At 28.6% G+C, this 19,901-nt stretch overlaps 1 protein-coding gene across 1 annotated transcript; it reads right to left on the bottom strand.

The window, feature by feature from the left end:
* Nucleotides 1–210: 210 nt before the first annotated feature.
* On the bottom strand, nt 211–15,085 carry ytr (U4/U6.U5 small nuclear ribonucleoprotein 27 kDa protein yantar). The gene is made up of 9 exons (XM_087149959.1): nt 14,945–15,085; nt 14,657–14,740; nt 8,732–8,788; nt 8,031–8,076; nt 6,652–6,732; nt 3,669–3,742; nt 2,019–2,098; nt 466–527; nt 211–380 (listed from the first exon to the last, which is right to left on the bottom strand). The coding sequence occupies exons 2-9, from the start codon at nt 14,694–14,696 to the stop codon at nt 326–328; spliced, it is 495 nt and encodes a 164-aa protein (XP_087006085.1). The 5' UTR covers nt 14,697–14,740; nt 14,945–15,085; the 3' UTR covers nt 211–325.
* Nucleotides 15,086–19,901: the final 4,816 nt, after the last annotated feature.

Here is a 19,901-nt window from a genome sequence, read left to right as displayed (position 1 = left end):
GTTGTGATGAGGAATAATTATAAAGGAGAATTGCAAATATTTATCACACTATTTGCTTTAAAGTAGAGGGCATCTCTGAGCTTATGTTTTCTTGACAATTTCTTCATTACTTTGGGGAAATGTTTTTTCTAATTTGCTTGCAAATTAACTACTGAAATGTAAAGTTCAGGTATGAAAGTAGCTTTGCTTTATACAATTATAAGTTTAGGAAACAATAAAAACTCATTTAATGTTTATTAGAGAGGTATACAATTACAGAACTTTCACAAATTGGATAAATACTTAGAAACAGTTTTAAGCTATTTACAAAATGAAGTCTAAATATTTATGCTACAAAATCCAATGGTCTATTGAAGCCACCTTTCCTATTCATGTATTGTCTAAAAAAAAAGAAAAAATTAAAACAAAGTTACTATGTATAGAAAATAAATTAATTATAATGTGAAGAATAACAAATAAACATACCTGTATTTTCTCTTCTGAATGACATGGGTACCATAAGCAACATTCCCAGCGACGTGCTTGCCCTATTTAAATAGAGATATTTTTAAGTAATATTTAATATAAAGATTTTCTGTTAGATTATCTTAATAATTACTATAGACGTGGACAAAAATGTATGTAGCATAAGTTAATATCACTCGCCATTGTATATTTTGAAACATATAAAACATAAAAGTATTACACACCTCCAATGAGTTTGAAAACCAGTCATCTCTGACAAAACTAATTTTACAGGCGAGACAAAAAACGGAATTGTTAAGTATCAGCTTGATATATAGAGCTTTTTCTTTATATTAAAATATGGTTGGTTACAAAGTATTCTTTTGCAATAGTATGATAATATAACTTAATTTAATTCAAAAAAATCAAAACTTGGAGATGCCTGGTTTTCAGACAAAACTTTAAAATGAATACTATAAATTATTTTTAGCAAGCGGAAATATTAATTTGTCATTTAGAAACAAAATGAAGACTAGGTCTTAGACTTCATCATATTCATGGATATTTGTGTAGATTCAGAAATCTTTTGGATTATGACTATATGGGCTAGGTCGCTTAAAAATTTTTTTCATAGAAAGATAGAAACACATCTAGCTTTATTAAAAACCTTTGCAATTTTCCTGTGGTTCATGGCATCTTTCCAAAATATGCTTTCTTAACTGGTTACTTTGGCACTTTTTTTTATCGAGTAAATATTAATTTGTATGAACCACCAATGGAAAGAGATACTTCAACTTCACCAGATGTGCTTTTATAAGTAAAATTGCTATAATTTGACACCTGAAACTGTTCTTTCACTTGTAAACAAGTTGTTATAGTTGCAATGAAATTTAGAAAATTATTTATTTTCTTATTTGAGAAAAAATTTATAAAGCATTAGAGTTCCTGTAATCAAACAAAAGAATAGTAAGAAAATTTTTGATTGGAGTAAATAAAAAGAAGATAAAAGTACAAAGTCTGATTTATGTGTGATTCAAGTCATTAAGTAAGATTATGTGTGATTTAAGTCAAGTCATCAAGTCAAACAAAAACTCATTGTACAATGAGTTTTTGTTTGGTATTATTGGCTTGGAAAAAAAAAACTTTTTTATCTACAAAGTTATTAATTTGAAGATATGTGTGTTTCACCATTTAGGGTTTTAAATTAATGTAAAAGGAGTGCACCACAAATTGTGTTAGTTCATCAACACATAAAAGCATTTAAAAAGAGTGTAAAGTGGAGCTAACAAGGAAGTGTCCAAAAAAGAACAAGCAGTTGTATGTTTTTTTTTTCAGAGGCAGAAAGTGAGAATAATGCTTACAAACGGCTTACAACAAAGGGTCTAAAAGTTTTTGTGAAAACCATACATCAATATCGGATCTGCCGAGATCCATAGCAAGCAAACGCCATGTTTCCATTGAGATTGTCAATAAAAGTATTAGATATAATTAAAAATTTATGAACTCATGACACCTGTGCAGCTTTTATTCTATTGCGAGTAATAAATTAGTAAAAAATTCATCATAAGAGTTACCTTAGTAGTATCGAAATTTCCAAATCCCATGAGCTTCATCATTTCTTTTTCTTCATCTGTTTTACCCTCAAGATCTTTTTCTAAAAAATAAAACTCAAATTTAAACTAAAAAAAACTCAAACTTAGGAAATAAGCTAAAATAGATTTAAATATATATTTATATTTTTTTGCGCTGATCAATTTTACTCGAGTTGGTCAGTTGTCGATTACTGCCTATCTTCTCAGAAACAACACACTAATGTATTAACTTTTAATTGATGTAGGTGAGGATGCTTATTTTGAAAACTAAAGTGCAAAAAATGCATTTAAACATAGCAAAATAGGATTTAAAAAACTAGGTTTGAGAAATTTGGTATCATACCTACTTTTATAAAGGTTTGTAACTTAATAAAGGTATTTTTTTAAAAATCATTTTTCATTTAAAACTGTAGCTTTAATGAGTTTTAAAAACACTCTACTTTCTTTAAATTGCTAGAGTATTTTGGGATTCAAAAATAGTTAGCAGGCATCTGTCCTATAATATTACACTTAACATTTTAACTTTCAAGTACTTAATTTTTTCTTAATGAATATTTCTGCTTATTGTAAAAAAAAAAAAAAAACGTAACTATTTTAAGGTAAGTAATTAAAGGGCTAAAATAACTAAAAACTCCAACAATTTAACACCCTTCTTAGACAACAATCATTGCGGTCCTGTATGCTTATTATAATGGTCTCCTTTGAACAGTTTTGGAGTTGACCTTAAATCTTAACAAAATTTGCCATTCGATTTTTGCTGCCTTATCTTTTAGTATTAAATATAACGAAAACTCACTGCAATTAAGAAAAATGATTTTGTAAACTATTTTTCACCATATATTTTAGGCATGTAAAAAAATATATCACTGAATCTTAAAAGTGTAGTAAAAAATTAAACACAAAACAGAAAAATGATACAAGATGAATGCTTGTTATTATAAAGCATGATTATAAATGATAATATGTGACTGTAAGGATTGTTAATATGTAAGAATTCCAATAATTACCATAACTTCAAACTAGTTTATAAGTGTTAAGCATGATATTTAAGATAAAAAAACAGCAATTCAACATTTATTATGGATGAGGAAGAATTAGTTATAAACTGTTAAGCATGATATATGTTTTCTTTCAATCTTCCTTTATTTTGCTTTTTCTTCTAAATCTTTTATTCTGGGGTTCTAGTATTAAGTGTCACTTATTTTTTGCAAAGAAATTCACAAATTCTTAGTATTTGTGGTGAAAATGTGTAGTTGTTGTACCTGATGCAAGCAGATACCATTAAAATTAATAAAATTTAAAAAGTGCTTCTTTAAAATAATTCAAATAAAAACATTCTTTTAGAAATAACAATATTTAAACAGTGTTCTGTTAAAATTAACAAATTAACAGTTTTCCATTAAAGCTACTATAATTCAAACATTATTCTATGGAAATTAAACAGGGTTTCATGAGACTTAAATTTTTTTTAATATCTTAAAAACCTTACAAGGTAGAGCAAAACGGTTTTCCAATTTGAAATCAACAAAACAAGCTACATTAGAAAAAATTAATACCATGCCAGATATCTATGGATTGTTTATCAGTGCAATTAATTTTTAAAAAATAAATTTTTAAAAAAAATTACTTTACCTGTTATGGGTGTTCTTTCCATAAGAAATTTAGAAACTGCTCTTTTAGGGGCTTCTCTGTTAGAATCACGCCCTCTGTTGGGAGATAATAAATTTAACTTTTAGGCAAAGCAAATGTCTTTATTTGAAAAAATATTTATTTTAAATTTCTGTGTAATGATTAACGAAATTATGTAATTGTAAATTAAAATTACAGTCCCATAAATCCAAATTGATTATTGATATAAATAACGTTTGCAATAACTGATAATCAATAGTCGATTTTTGTTATTATTCGAATATAAATGTATGAAATATTTCATAACTGGAAACAGATAAATTTAGCAAAATAATATTGTGTTTTAAAATAAATTTTGGAAATATTTAACCCTTTGCATTCATATACTGTTAATATTCAATAGGAATCTGTGGTTGAAAGTAGCCATACTACAAAATGGGTATATAAACATAGCATGCTTTATTAATGTTGAACATAACTAGTTACCATCTACGATGAATATCAACTCGTATAACAATGGAACTAGTAAACTAATGAAACTATTTTTAAGTCAAACTTATCAATAAGCCAAAATCAATTCCTTTAACTTAGAACCATATGTTCTTAAAATAATAGGAAAAATAAGAAATACTAATAATGTCTGTAAAGGATTTTACTAGAAAATACAATATCTTTCTTTCTCAAAGCTGCAAATTGAATTGATAAATATTCTTTTTCTGATCAGACCAAACTGTAATACGTAGTTGTAACACCAAAGTTTCTAAAAATGGAGTTTAGAAATTTTTAAGCAACAGTCCTTGCAATATTACAATAAAAAATAATTTCTGTCAGTCTTTGTCAAAAAAATTTTTGAACGATTTTCTCAAAGAGGAACGCAGCAAAGAAAAAAACGTTTCATACCTGTTTTTGAATTTAATTTTTAATCACAAAATAGTGAAATATATGATTTAAGTTGAATAATCTGCATAAAACTTTTTATATAGAACAGAAGAATTTTTTTTTTATATAGCTTTATTAGAACATATTCTGTATAATTACAATTACCAGTATAAAGTGACTAAAATGAAAGTTAATTTTAATTTATTTTTTAAATTACCATACCTGTTTTGGTTGTCAGAAGTCCTAAACAACGAGTAAAAAGAATTTTAGATTTTATATCAATCATAAGAAAGATAATAAAAAAAGATATTAAATTTCTTCTCAAATGAATCATTAACAGATTAAATATGACTTAATACTTTACCCCTTCTGTTCTAGTTCAATGTTCCTATGGAAATATAAGCATGTATAATAATTATGCTTATTATGTCAATAAGATAATAATTTGTGTCTAAAATGAAATTTAGACAGAAATAAAGGCCATAATTCAACTACATCAGTAGTATATAATTACTAACATTTCATTTCCTAAAATTTTTTTCTAAAAATTTTGAATCTTTAATTGTTGAGAACTGGTTATCAATAACCCCTTAGAAAAAAAGTAACTGAGTAGTAAGTATAGCTCATGATGGCCTATGGGAGAGTCATCTAGGAAGTAAACTTTCTATGCCCCATTATCAAAAATATTCATGTATTTTTTTTTTTTCGACAATGATTTTTATTAAGGAATTTTTGCTGCAAAAACACAAACTTCACCTTTTAGAATACCTTATACCACATAGCTATCACATAGGCCACATACCAAAAGGAATAGTAGTCATTACTTGTATAACACTCAGAAACAACAGTTGGAGTCACAATTACCTTCAGCATTTGTTTGAAAACCAAAATTGTTTGCTTTAATTGAGGATTGTGAAACATGATTTCAGTTAGCTTAAAACTTATTTTCAGTGATAATTTAATTATATTTTTAAATTGCTTGTTATATATACAACTTACATTTAATCTTGTTTTCAAAATTAGTTTAAAAAGGAGGAAAACTACTTAAATGAATCAGAAAAATAATTGATTGATACATAATTATAAAAAAGTACATTACCCTTTGAAATTTAATTCAATAGTCCTACAAAATATAGAACTATTTTTATTAAACAAAAAATTAAAAATACCTATGTATTAATTAGGAATAAAATTTTTGCTATACTTGTAACTCAAAAGAAAAGAAAAAGATACCTAAAAAATGTTTTTGCTATCAATACAGCATAAAAATGAAATCTCTGATTTTGTTGATGATTCTATGAATTTCCTTAAGATTTGTGTGAAATGAAACAAGTATTTACTATTTACATATCATATATCTGGTTTTCTAACCTTCTCAATAAGATTCAAGACATGCCTAATGAAGTAATACTAACAAGAAATTAAGTTTATAGCGTACAGTCTAAACATTTTAATTCATTAGCCAAAATGGTTTCCTTTTAAGGACAGTGAAATTCATATGATAAAGTATCATAAATTCCTTTTTTTTTTTTTACGTACGTTATCAATTGCATCCCATATAAAATGTTTTGTGTTTAAAATAAGCTTTTTCAAGTCTGATTAAAAAATTTTTTTTGCAATTCTCTAGAAAGAAGTTTGTTAAAAATTTTATTTGGTAATTATTTTAGCAAATACAATGGTCTTTTTTTATTTTTAAATCCTTCATAAATTTAGAATATGATAAGTTTCTCAACATTTGATACTGCAATTCAAAAATTAAACAAGATCTGCTACTTTAAATCATTTTTTTTTAAGAAAAAGATTTAGATTGATTTCTAGACATGTACACAAATTTTAAATATAAATGTGTAACTTGGGCATTAATGTGTTACATAAAAATTGTTAAATAAAAGTTAACATATAATTAGCCAATAAAAAGAGCATAAAATTTATAATAGTATTTCAAATACATGAAATTTAAAAGAAAACATAAATTTGAATTAGTTTCAAAATATTTTCTCCTATTACAGAATACTGAAGTATTATGCATTTATCAAAATGAAAACATAGTTTCATTTTGTAAGAAAATAAAAAAAAGAAACAATTAAAAGTTATCTTAAAATCAGACCTTGAGCTAGATCTGCTCCTTCTATTTCTGGGTGGTGACCATGAGCGAGACCTTGACCTCCTTCTAATGGGTGGTGACCTACTATAAATCAAAAAGATTTCTCTTAAACAATAAAAATGATATAAAGTAGAGCCCTGATTATTTGCGAAATTAGTTGGCAACAGTACTATTGAATGACAAAATGATGAATAATAACAAATAATAATTTGGAATAATAAAGTTGCTTATTTAATCAATGGAAATTTATAAGAAACATATACATTGACTTTCATAAGACAGCAAATTTATTATTCTAAACCATTTTTTAGGATTTTTTTTTCATTATTTAATTTTTAATATCTGTTTTAACAAGAAATGCTGAAAAAATATTAAATATTCAGGACTTTGTTAAAAGTTTAAAACTCTTTAATTTCCTTTAAGAATTCAAGAACATCATGAGGAAATATACTCTTCATTGAAATGACATGCATGTATTTTGATCATGATAAAGGAAAATAATCACAATAATTGGCACGTTTGTATTTGAGAATGTGGATATGTTATGAATGAATTGATAAACTATGTATAATTCATAACGGCTAGGGAAAATCTAAGATGGTAGGCTACCAACACATTCTTATTGTGCCTGCTTATACAACTGTATGAGATATGCACCAATCAGATTTGAAAAATTAGTTGTTTCTGTACTAAACTAATGTTAAAACTTTTTTTTTGTATTGAATTGCTATTTGTATTACACTACTTCTTTAAAATAGTACATTACACTACAAACTATTAAAATAAGTAGTAACTATAGTATAGTTACGAGTAATGGGTAGATAATAAGAAGTAAAAGACATATTTTCTTTTCTTAACAAGACAGAATAACTTTTTCAAGTTTGTAATCAAGGGAATCCTTAAATATACACTTAACACACCTAAAAAATTCAAATTAACTAGTCTGTAATCCTTTTCTGCATTTTTAATTGCTGCATTAACAAGCAAGCCATTTTTTAATTGTGAGTATGTAGTTGATAATTATTAAGTGCAGTGTTATATTTTGGACCCTAATATTACCAATAATGGTGATTTAACAAATTTATTACAGTATTTTCTTCGTAACTGCAACCATATTTCCTTGGAGAGAATTTTCAATAAACCAATAAGAAATCAAAATTTTGTGCATTCAAAAGAGCTGTTTTCATCATATCAATGCATAAAAAAGTAATATTTTATTTATGCTCTTTCAATAAAAACATAACCTTTTGAGTTTTATTGTTTGTCAATATACTGAAATGGTATCAATGTAAACAATTATAACAATACTAAGCAACATCATATTTCAGAAAGAATCTATGCTTTGAGCAAGAAATTATTATAGATATTATAAAAAATTATACCTGCTTCTTCGGCGTCTTGGGGAAGGTGATCTTGATCGATAACGACCTAACAAATCATAAGAGAAAATGCAATAAGCAATTAAAACATGTTTACGTATTATATATATATATATATATATATATAAAATAAATAAATAAACAAAATACCTAATAATAAAGTAGTAGATATTTTATATCTCTACTAATGATTATGTATATTGTGGTAACTTTTAACCGTCATATAAGGAAATTAAAAAAAAATGTAGTTATTAGAAAGTACATACTAATAACTACAAATATATATATATATATATATCTGCATTTTACTAAATATTTTGAAATGTGTTGTTAACTACGAATACATACCTTACTTTTATTAATTTTTATCTTATATATATATATATATATATATATATATATATATATATATATATATATATATATATATATATATATATATATATATATATATATAACTATAAGATAAAAATTAATAAAAGTAAGGTATGTATTCGTAGTTAACAACACATTTCAAAATATTTAGTAAAATGCAGAAATATTTATTTTTCCTAGATTTGTAATTTAAGTTATAATTGTTTGCTTAATTTAAAGGTTTTGATTATTTTATGGCCAAATGAAATGTTTACGTTTTTTAGTTTTAATAAACTTAAACATTTTACATAAATTTTATATAATTTTAAATATTCAAATTTTATGCTTACCTCTAACTCTCCTATCATGATCACGTTCCCTTTCTCGTGATCTGCTTCTATGTCTCTCTGGAAAAGGATTAAGAAGTTAGATAACTAATTAGATAATTAGGCATAACATTGAATACATTTTTTGATATTCTTTCAAAAGAAAAGCTTTCAGAAACAATTTGTTTCAAATATGAAGTGCAATTTGCTACTGCAACACTCAATGGGATACCTGCCCATTAGTGATGTAGTGAGAGTATCTCAATCCTGATTGGCTGTTGAAACGTGGAATTTTTTTACACTAACCAACTGTTCTTTCAATTCTATTTCGAGTAAGCTAAGGTATTCTATAAGGACACATTCTATAATCTTACACAAAGATTTAATTTCTTTCACTATATATTTCTTACTTAACACAAAGACATGCATGAAGCCATGTAGATCAAATAAACTAATTATACATTGAAGTTGCCAGTTACACAAAACAAAAATATATCATACACATAATAAAATACATTAATAAATCTAAGTTAAGTAAAAGATGTAGATGAGAAAGAATTATAGTTAAACAAATTCAATGAGTGATAACATAATTAACATTCTAACAACGTTAATTAACATTCTAACTTAAGTGGAGAAACTTAGCTCAACTTAACATGCCATTTTGCTTATAAGCGATCAGCTGGCGCTGATGTCATAGGTCACATATGTGGGTATCTGTGATCTTCTTCTTAAAGTGTAAGTACCCAATAACGACATCTGGGGAGAATACTGGCTTTGATTACAGCCTCTCCTCTTTTATTGAGATGTAATGGAATGCATTACAATTTTTATTCACATTGGCCCTATCTCGGTAACATTTTCAAGTTAAAAAAATATCAGACATTCACAAAAAAATACATATTTTTTTTAAATAGATTTTTGAAACTTATAAAAAATTTAATGAGAATTAAGCTATCATATGAATGTATCGTATTTGTATCAATTTTACAAAGTATGTGTTTCTTAAAAAGAAGAAAAGGAATTGATATAACACGGTACATGTCTACAGCCATATGTGATGATTGTTTTAAAGCCAGCTTGCATAAACAGAGTTTTGCAAAACTATAGGAAAGTATAATTGACAAGTTTTAAGGCATGATGGTGAAATCACTATTTCTTTTTAAAATTATCCAAAATTCTCTAGCTCATAGTTGGAATTTACAGAAGCTTAAGTTAATTTTAGATCTTAGCAATTATAGCAGGAGAAACATTTGTAATAATCAGTAATAGCATCAAATTTATCTGCAGAGTAGGTGGCAAAATATTTACATTCAACACAATGTTCCAACAAATGTTTGCTAAAAAATGCAATCAAATAACTGGTCTACTAAAAAAAAAAAGCACTTGATATGAAACATTAGTTTGAAATTTATTAATTGGAAAAAGAAAAAATTCTACGAACATTTAAAATATCAAAATATTTTTTATTTCAATCAGTTAACTTTATCTCAGTGAGAAAAAAATCAACATTAAAATAAATTTAAAAAAAGAAATAAACACCAGGTAAACAAAAAAAAGTTTGTAGGAAAATAAAGTTTCTATGTTCCAAATAATGCTAAAAAAATATAAAAAAGAAGGTAAAAGTTCAGGCGGAGAAAATGGGAGAACGAGGAAGTCTTTCTCTTTGAGCTATCATCGACCTGAATCCCACGAACCATCTAAAAATAAACATAAAGGTTCTTAAAAAAAATTACACAGATATGTTATTTTTGCCTATTAAACATTATTCATGCCGTAACATCACATTAAAAAAAAAAGAGGATTTGAAAATCTATACCAACTTTTTTGTCTGCAAGACAAAAATAAATTTGGGCCGTCATTGTTGTGCCATACAAGATTTGCTACAAGCTACAATACAAAGTTAAAAATTAGATGCTGTCATTAAATAACCAGTAACCAGTTTAAATAAAATTACAGTAGTCCTGATAGCTAGAATTTCCCATAAATTTGAGCTAGATTAAAATAAATCAGTCTTACTCCAAAACAACGACCAATGCACACATAACACGTGGAACGATTACTACGACTGTTGAAAAACAAATTTGTGTGTTAAACACTGAAACATATGAATAGTGTGCTTAAATAATAAATAATTAATTTAAAGTACAACTAAGCTGATGCAATAATATAATGAATACTGTAACTTGGTATAATGCTAAACTTTCATTAAAACTTACTTTATTTCCATTTATTTAAATATTTATTAAATTTTAGGTTATTCGAGTTTTCTAGAGTTTTAGGTAGGCTTGGTACCGCCCACCTCAAATTATGGTGACTCTACTGTAATTGGTTTTAACCTTTATCTCTTAAACTGACCAAAGCTAGGTTTTGTAGTGCAGTTTTATAAAAATTTTAAACAATTAAAAAATTACATATATTTTCATAATATAATTTTAAAAATACAATAAATAATAGATTCCAATTACTATTGAACAAAATTTGTTTATAAATTTAGAAGATTTGGTCACTTTTACACATTTTGGAACAGTTAATCCCAGATTTCCTGCTCAACACCAGTTTAAGACGTCTGAAATTCCAACACTGTAGGAGTGTTTAGAAATTATATATTTATAAGTAGGTTGTATGCTGACATTAATGTATGACATAAAAATTAGCTTTCACAAGTGAGAATAAAAAGTCTCATTTATATAAAAAAAGTTGTATAAGATGTCTTATTAAACTTTTTAATCAGCTCCAAATTCAAAACAACTATTTGACGTATAATATTTTTAGAAGAAAATATATTTTATATAATAAGCACATTTAGTTCCACTTTAAAAAAAAAGTCTTGTTTACAGTATTAATGAAAAAAAAACTAATAAACTGTCGAAAGAATAGAAGGAAATGATCATTGGGGGAGAGGGGGGTACATCTCAACATGGGGCACCTTTCAACAACTAGAATTTCTGCCTTCTAATATTGCTTAATGATTGGCCAATATGCCAGACAATAAGCTTTAATTATGCATAGCTGTTGACATTTAGTTTTAAGCACTTTCTTTTTACCACTGTTGTGTTACTCTGTGAAACATGTTTTAACTATCCAAAAGTAAAAAGACAGTTTTGATTTTAAAACTGTTTATCTACCAGTAATCTTTTAATAAGGTAAGTGATATTTATTCATCTACTAGTTTAATTAATTTGGCTTCCAACTATATTATTTATTAGTAATAAGTCTTTTTCTAAAGTGATTGATAATACTTTAACCAAAATGTCTGCACCAGGGGCAGATTTCAACAGAGGTTAGGGGCACCTTTCAACAGTGTTGAAAGGTGCCCCTGGAGTACTATTTTTTTGTTAAGTAATCTTGCAGAAGCCATTAGTCTGCAAAAAGCCCATTAATTATGATTTTTACATTTAAAATACTCAACTTTTTCTGAAAGGCATTAGTCTAAACTTTTTGAAAAACATGTGAATGTGTTCAAGTAAGGATGTTTTTTAAAAAAATTTCAAATACATAAAATTTTTTTAAAAGCTTAAAATCAAGATTCAGTTAGTTGCATTGCTGTTGAAAATCAAATTTATTAACAAAGAATTCATTAAAAGAGTCAATAAAATAATTATTTTAAAATTTTATAAAAATATTCAAGAAAATTTGATTTAGAATAAAAATAATTTAACTTTAAGAAAATTGAAAAGTTTACGATGTAGCATTATATTTAATAAAATGCTTAATCTTGTTATTTTACCTTCTTACAGTTCATAAAAATAATGTGAACATATAAAAAAAGTGCACTAAGCCAGAAGTTAGTGAAGAAAACATTGAAAAAGCAATGGAAGCTGTCAGAAATGGTGCATCTTTAAGAGCAGCAGCAGACTTATTTGAAATGGACTTTTCAGTTTTATTTTATAGATTAAAAAGAAAGAAAGTCAAATAATTGTTTGGTTGATGAAACCAAACAATGTACAACTAAGCACAAAATGCTACAGTTCTAAATACACAAGCCAATAAGTTTTTGATGTCCAGCAAGAAACCCTGCTTTGTGAATACATAATTACATGTTCAATTCTCAATTACGGTCTAACTTACAGACAACTTCGCCAACTTGCCTAAGATTACGCAAAGCGCCTCAACTCTAAAATTCCAGGTAGCTGGGATAAAAATAAAACATCTGGAATTAACTGGGTTAAAGGGTTTGTGAAGCGTCACCCACAACTTACTTTAAGAAAACCAGAAAATAACAATTTCGCAAGAGCTACAGCTTTTAATAAAGAAAATGTAGAAGAACTTTTCAACAACTATGAGAGAGCTTTTACTTCTGGTCATTTTACAGTTGATCAAATATATAACTTGGATGAAACTGGAGTTTTAATAGTTGTTCCATCTCCAAATGTTGTTGCCAAGCTAGGAGCTCGTCAGGTGGGGCGGGTAGTTTCTGGAGAGTGAGGAAGCATGATTACCATGTGCATGATAATCAAAGCTTTAGGAAATACTGTTCCTCCTGTATTTGTTTTTCTGAGGGCAAGGTACCATGACTCTATGTTATTTGGAGCACCATCAGGGGTTTTAGGTTTAGTCAACAGTCCCAAAAGTGGACACATGACTGGACTTCTTTTTCTCAAGCATATTAAAAAGCATACCTGATGTTCAATCGAAAATAAAATACTTTTGGTGATGGAAAATCATGAAAGTCACTGTACACTGGATGCTGTGCTGTTTGCTAAGGATAATGATATTAAGCTAGTTACCCTACCTCCGCATTGTTCTCATTGTCTCCAGCCTTTGTATGTTGGAGTCTAGTGCCATTCAATTCTAATTTGAGAGCAGCACAAAATGATTGGATGGTATTGAATCCAGGTAAGACTATTAGCATACATAACAAATAATAGCAAATACTGCATAGACTTTAACATTTACTAACAAAAACATCACTGCAGGTTTCCAAAAAACTGGAATCTGGCCCTTTTCACATTCCATTTTTGGTGATGAAGATTTAGAACCTTCTTCTGTAACAGTTTCGCAAGCTTCTATTAATTCTAGTGAAATTCTTTGTGTGGATCAAATTGTTGAAGAAAGGTGTAAAATAGATCATCTCCCAAGTACTAGTAAAGGAAAAAATAATTTTTGTACACCAACAAGGTCAACTGAAAGAAAACTTAAAGAGATTAGGTTAATAACACCTGTAGAAGTGGGAACTCACCCTAAATCTATTACCATGGCTAAAAAAAGAGGTAGGAAAAAGGGAAAGTCCAAAATATTGTCTGAAACACCTGAGAAAAACCGCATTCACGAAGAAACTATTCAAAGATTGGAAAAGACGAAATCAATCTCAAATGAAATTAAGCTCAAGTTAAAACCATAAAAAAAAAATTAAAATGAAACTGACATTCTCCGTAAAATTTGATTTAATTAAAGACAAAATAATGTAGAAAAAACCTAAATCAATCCAATATGTCCAATTTCATTATTATTATTATTTTATGAAAAGTTAATATTCCAAAATGTATGATCTTGTTATGTTCTCTTTAATTGTTGAAATGCGCCCCACCACCAGTTGAAAACTGCCCCCCAGGAGGGGAAGATTTCAAATAAATACATGGTTCACTAAATATGTAAAATTAGGTATTTTGTCTTTGGCTTAGACCTTTGGAAAAAATAGAGAGGTTACCTCAAATATGAATTCAGTAAATAAAAATTAGAACTTAGATTTTGAAAGCAATAAAACTTCCCAAATAATTCGTCAGCAAAAAATGTTGAAAGGTGCCTCCCTCTCTCCTACACTAAAAAAACATAAAGGTAACAGACAAAAAACTTTAGAAAGCTTAGGCATTTTCCTTGGAGAAAATATTTTTGGATAAATATTCTCCTAATGATAATAGATAAATATTGCGCCATAATAAGTTTTTTATGTACAAATATAATATAAATTTATTTGTTTCAAGTAGAAAAATAAAGTTTGCTGTTTACCTCTTCTGCCAGGAGGCGACCGAGATCTACTTCTTCCCATTTTACAAATGCCTTAAACTGGAAACTGAGATAAAAACAACTCTTCTGAAAAAAATATGATAAGCAATAAATAGAAAATAAACTAAAAGAATATTTTAGTTTGAGGCAGGTAACAAATATTTTAGTATAGTACAAGTTTGCTATGAGAAGCAATTATTAGAAAATAAAGAGCGAGCAATTCGACAGATATTTTCACAGATGAATAATAGTAATTGTTTTTACAATAAAGATGAATACATATATTCTTACCAACGAATGTAAGTTACAAAGTTGAATAAAAAATATATATCACAAACTATGTCAAATGTTATTGTTTTCAGAAATTTGTATTTAACCGTTTCCAGTGGCCTATTTCTTCTACACTTTCGACTCTTTGGTAAAATTCTTTTTCATTTTGAGGAAGTATTCTCACTGTCTCTGCGTAATTGTTGAAATGCATAAGCTCAAAATGGATGTTTTAGTCAAAAAAAAAAATTTTCGGTTCAAAATTTTTTCGCTTTCTTATTGTAGAGAATCAAGAACATCGTAGCCTCACTGTCGCTTTGCTTCTTAGGTCACAGCTGGTAGCCACTTCTGAAGGACAATAAACTCTTGCTTTCCGTGACAATCTATAAACGCTAATACCTCTTATATTGAATTACTAACTAATATTGAGGAATATTTTAGGGTATTCTAAAGTTATTCTTTTTCCTATTCTAATTCTATTCTTTTTCCAAAATTTTTATGTACAATTTGAAGACTTAAAAGGAACGCTGGATGGCCGGAAGTCTGACTGTTGTATACATACGGCTAATTTATTTTTGGACATACAAATTGTTCCAAATGAAAAATGAGCGGAAACATTAGCTTCCAGCTTATCAGCTAAATTGTATAATTTGTTAAAAAATTTGTTGGCACCCAACAATTCAGCTGAAGCTGATTTTGAAACCTTAAAAAAAAACACTCTTAAAGATCATCTTCACCCAAAACCATTCATTATTCCTAGCAGACATATTTTCCTTAATCGAAAACAACACGAGGGAGAAAGCATTATTGCTTATTTAGCAGAACTTCGTTCATTGGCAATACCATGCAATTGGGTACTTGCACTTCGAGAAGAAGGAGATCAAAAATACCCACACATGTGACCTATGACGTCTGCGCCAGCTGATCGTTTATAAGCAAAATGGCTTGCTAAAGTTGAGCTAAGTTTCTCCAAATTGTTGTTGTTGTAGTTCATTTACGTCGCACTAGAGCTGCACAATGGGCTATTGGCGACGGTCTGGGAAACATCCCTGAGGATGAACCGAAGACATGCCATCACAATTTTGATCCTCTGCAGAGGGGATGGCACCCCCACTTCGGTAGCCCGATGACCTGCACGCGAAGTCGAGCACCTTACGGTAGAACAGTTTAACGAGGGCCAATGCCGCACAGCCTCAGTCCTTACGCAGACTGATGCAAGTGGTCACCCACCCGCACACTGACCGCAGCCAGTGATGCTTGACTTCGGTGATCTGCTGGGAACCGTGTCTTAACGATCAGTTCACTGCGGGACAAGTTTCTCCAAATAATGCAAAGTGTTAATTAACGTGAAGGTAATTCAACACAAATCACTCATCGAATTTATTTAAATATAATTCTTTCTCTTCTACATTTTTACTTAACTTATATTTAATTTTTGTTTATGTTATAATATTTCTTATGTTATAATATTGTTGTTATAATATTTCTGATTTTTAAATATTATCAACTAAAAAAACTTAATACCAAATGCATCCTTTGCAATTATCGATTTTGAAGTCCCCGTATGCTTAGTGTAGGAAGGTCATAATATTCATTGGATTAAAGAAATAGGCGTAAAACTAATATTTGTTGATATAGTGTTTCATTATTTATTAGATCTACCTGGTTTTACACTCAGATTCTTATACTTTTGGATTTAAATTACTGTTTTATCATGCAAAGGAAAATTTAAGCTATAAAGGTTTAATAAAATATTTGCTATGCAATTTAAACACATGCTAGTTTGGTGCGTTTTTATAAGTTTTTTTTTTTTTTTTTTTTTTTTTAAATACTGAAATAGTTCCCGGAGTTAAAAGTATTAACTTGATATTTGATATTGCACGGCTGTGATTGTCCAAGAGGTTTTTGGTAAAATAAATTGAAAAGTTTTTATATTTATTAAACTATATTTAAAATGGGTGTCTTAACATTCTAAACACATCATCGATGACGTTACTACTCGTCATTAAAATTTTTTTACTGAGGACTCATTAGTTTTAACAGGCCCATTAAAATAATTTGTATCTATAAATTTTTGAACTTATTTAAAATATACTTAGAGCACCATAAAATTTAATTAAAAATAGCAAAAGTCAAATTACGTTTTAAACTAAGAAACTATCATTAAAATAAATTACAATTTAACAGCACAAAAATTTAAACAGCATATTTTAGAATTGAAAATTCAATTTTTTTAAATGTATACAAATATATAGTTGGGGTAAACTAACCAGTGAAGGAACACTTAAGCTTCGCTTGCCTTTTAAAAATCATATTAATTTCAAAATTCGTAATTTTAGTTAAATGACAGTGTCAACATATTTGCTACTAATTGCAAATTATGTACAAAAATTGTAGAGAACTTACATAATATTGTTTTAAGGTTTTGGAGGTTCAAATAACAAGTAGTAAGAAGACCAAGTGAAGGAACAGCTCTTACCAGTGAATGAACACCCAGTAAAGGAGCACTTAATTTTGGTTATTTTTTAATGCTCTTTATGAATTTATAAGCCGTACAAATATTTAAAAACGAGCCTATTCTTGAAATTATAACTTATAAATACTTGGAAAATGTTAACTTTTTTTTTGTCATCATGAATTGAAAATTAAAGTGTCAACATATTAACACATACTGCTCATTCAGTGGGAAATCTATGCCCAGTAAAGGAACATGCCTGTTCCCTCACCGGCTAGAAGTTGTTTTTCGTATTTTTAACATACTTTTGATGCGGAACACCACTAAAGGTACAAGAAAATTCAATGATACTCCCGATGTTGTTTAAACAATCTCATTTTTCATTCACTCCCTTAGATATTTGATTGGCCATACATCTAAAAACAACCCTCATAGATAAAAAATACTTTTATTCTATAGTTTCGATTCGATAACTAAGGACACATTTGCTTTAGTCGTACTTTTCAAGGCAAACTAAATATTTCCGTTATGCGTTTGAATCCTAAGGAGTTTATACAAAAATGATATATTGTTATTAGTAAAAAATTAGCTGTCTCATTTGAAACTTAAAAATAGGTAAAGTGCTGTAAAAATTCTTCGAAACATTTGAATTATTTGTCATATTGTGGTCCTGTGAGCAGCAAGATTATGATAGCGTAATTATTTTGTGCCTTAAGGCATCCGAGGATACATTACAAAAAATTATTCTAGTATGATATCTCTTGTTTGCATTACGATCCGTTAGTAAAATATGATGACTTAACTTTATGCATCAAATAATGTGCTAGTCTGGAAAAGAAAATTCCAGGCCTGTGAACGGGTGTGAGGTTCAAATTGGAGGTGGTAGACGGCCGTTCTGCTCCCTCTTTGATTTTCGCACTCGCTCAGTGGTCTTGGAATTTTTGGATTGCCTCGTGTACACTGTCTGTAGACTTGTTAGTGCTGGAATGTTTTAGAGTCCTAGGATCTGGATGGTGAGCGTAAGACGCAGATTCGTGACCTGAAATCTCTGAGGACTTCTAGCTCTTACAAGCTACTAAAATCCGAAGCTTTAATTGAACTGTCTTCTTAACTACCTGAATCTAAATTCTATTAATCAGATATTGATGTTGTTTTAGTTGTTGTTGTAGTTCATTTACGTCGCACTAGAGCTGCACCCCCGCTTCGGTATGGCACCCCCGCTTCCGTAGCCCGACGACCAGCTCGCAAAATCGAGCACTTTACGGTAGAACAGTTTAACGAGGACCAATACCGCACACCCTCGGTCCCTACGCAGACTGATCCAAGTGGTCACCCACCCGCATACTGACCGCAGCCAGTGATGCTTGACTTCGGTGATCTGATGGGAACCGTGTCTTAACGATCAGTCCACTGCGGGACTCAGATATTGACGACTATGATTTTTAGCCTAGAGACTAAGATTCAGGACTGAAAATAGATCTCTGGTTCATATGTCCCGAATTCTCTAAAGAACCTCTGTTTAAAATAGCACAAAAGCTCTTAGCCAATTATTCTAGTACTCATTGTGCGGAGAAAGCGTATAAAGAATCTGAAAATATTTAATTCTTAAACATTAGAGAATCACTAATTGTTCCTGGTTGCAGCAAACAGTACTTGCAAAATGTTACTTCACTTTCCCAGTCAAATTTTCGTTGCTCACATGTTTACAATATGTTGTTTCGATATTATTCTTAAACCTATGCCAGTCAGATTTGGGTGGCCCAAGTAAGACTTCATTCGTATTTGGCTAAAAATAAGTGGTTTACGTCCTAATGCTTTCATTAACGCTACATATCTTGGCTATTACAATGAATCTAAGTTTTATTTGTGAACAAATTCAAACACAATATACCGCATAGTCTTAAATTTCTATTTTATTTAGTGTGACCTGTATTTAAAGGTACGTTTTATATTAATAGACTTGTATAAAGCTTATAATGATAAAATTTACCTCTTTTTCGCAAAAAGAGAACGCAAATACTTAATTATTAAAAATTTAAGAATTGGAAAAGATAAAAACAGTTATCAAGATCATGCTTTTACTATGTTTTATGCAGATAGGTATGAAAGCATAAATTACTAATTTCAAAAAGGTATATATTTTTGCTTCGAATATTTGTAATTCTAACTGTAAATTTTTAGCTTTATAGTTGAAATGGGGAAAAATTTTAAATAAAATATTGGGTCTTTTAAATCTATTAAAAGGATACCTAATTAACTTACTGTATGTAGTTTAAATACATACTTTGAATAAAGTAAACATGAAATGCTTTTCTCGAGTTACAATCAAGAAATTCTAAGTTTGATAATTTCATATACCGTCATTCGGGGCTACTTTGTGCAGCGGGGGCTACTTTGTGCAAATTCGAATTTAGCATTTTTCAAGTGCTGCTATTCAGTATTATGTTTTTTTCGCTTTAAAAATGTGTGGAATTTGAAGATAGAAGTCTCTTCTATTACTACAAACTTTTTTTCGAATTTTAAAGC

Source organism: Parasteatoda tepidariorum, chromosome 8 (assembly GCF_982258835.1).
Source record: "Parasteatoda tepidariorum strain Cologne lab strain chromosome 8, Ptep-v5.0, whole genome shotgun sequence".
NCBI lineage: Eukaryota > Metazoa > Arthropoda > Arachnida > Araneae > Theridiidae > Parasteatoda > Parasteatoda tepidariorum.
The sequence above is the reverse complement of the archived record's forward strand: the minus strand, read 5'-3'. Positions and strand labels throughout refer to the sequence as shown.

Excerpts from the sequence above, each read along its gene's own strand:
- ytr (XM_087149959.1), bottom strand. The coding sequence starts at position 14,696 with ATGGGAAGAAGTAGATCTCGGTCGCCTCCTGGCAGAAGAG. Across the intron at positions 6,733-8,030 it reads CCAAGACGCCGAAGAAGCAG|TAGGTCACCACCCATTAGAA; the intron begins GTATAATTTTTT and ends TTTGATTTATAG. Across the intron at positions 2,099-3,668 it reads GGAAAGAACACCCATAACAG|AAAAAGATCTTGAGGGTAAA; the intron begins GTAAAGTAATTT and ends TTTATTTTTTAG.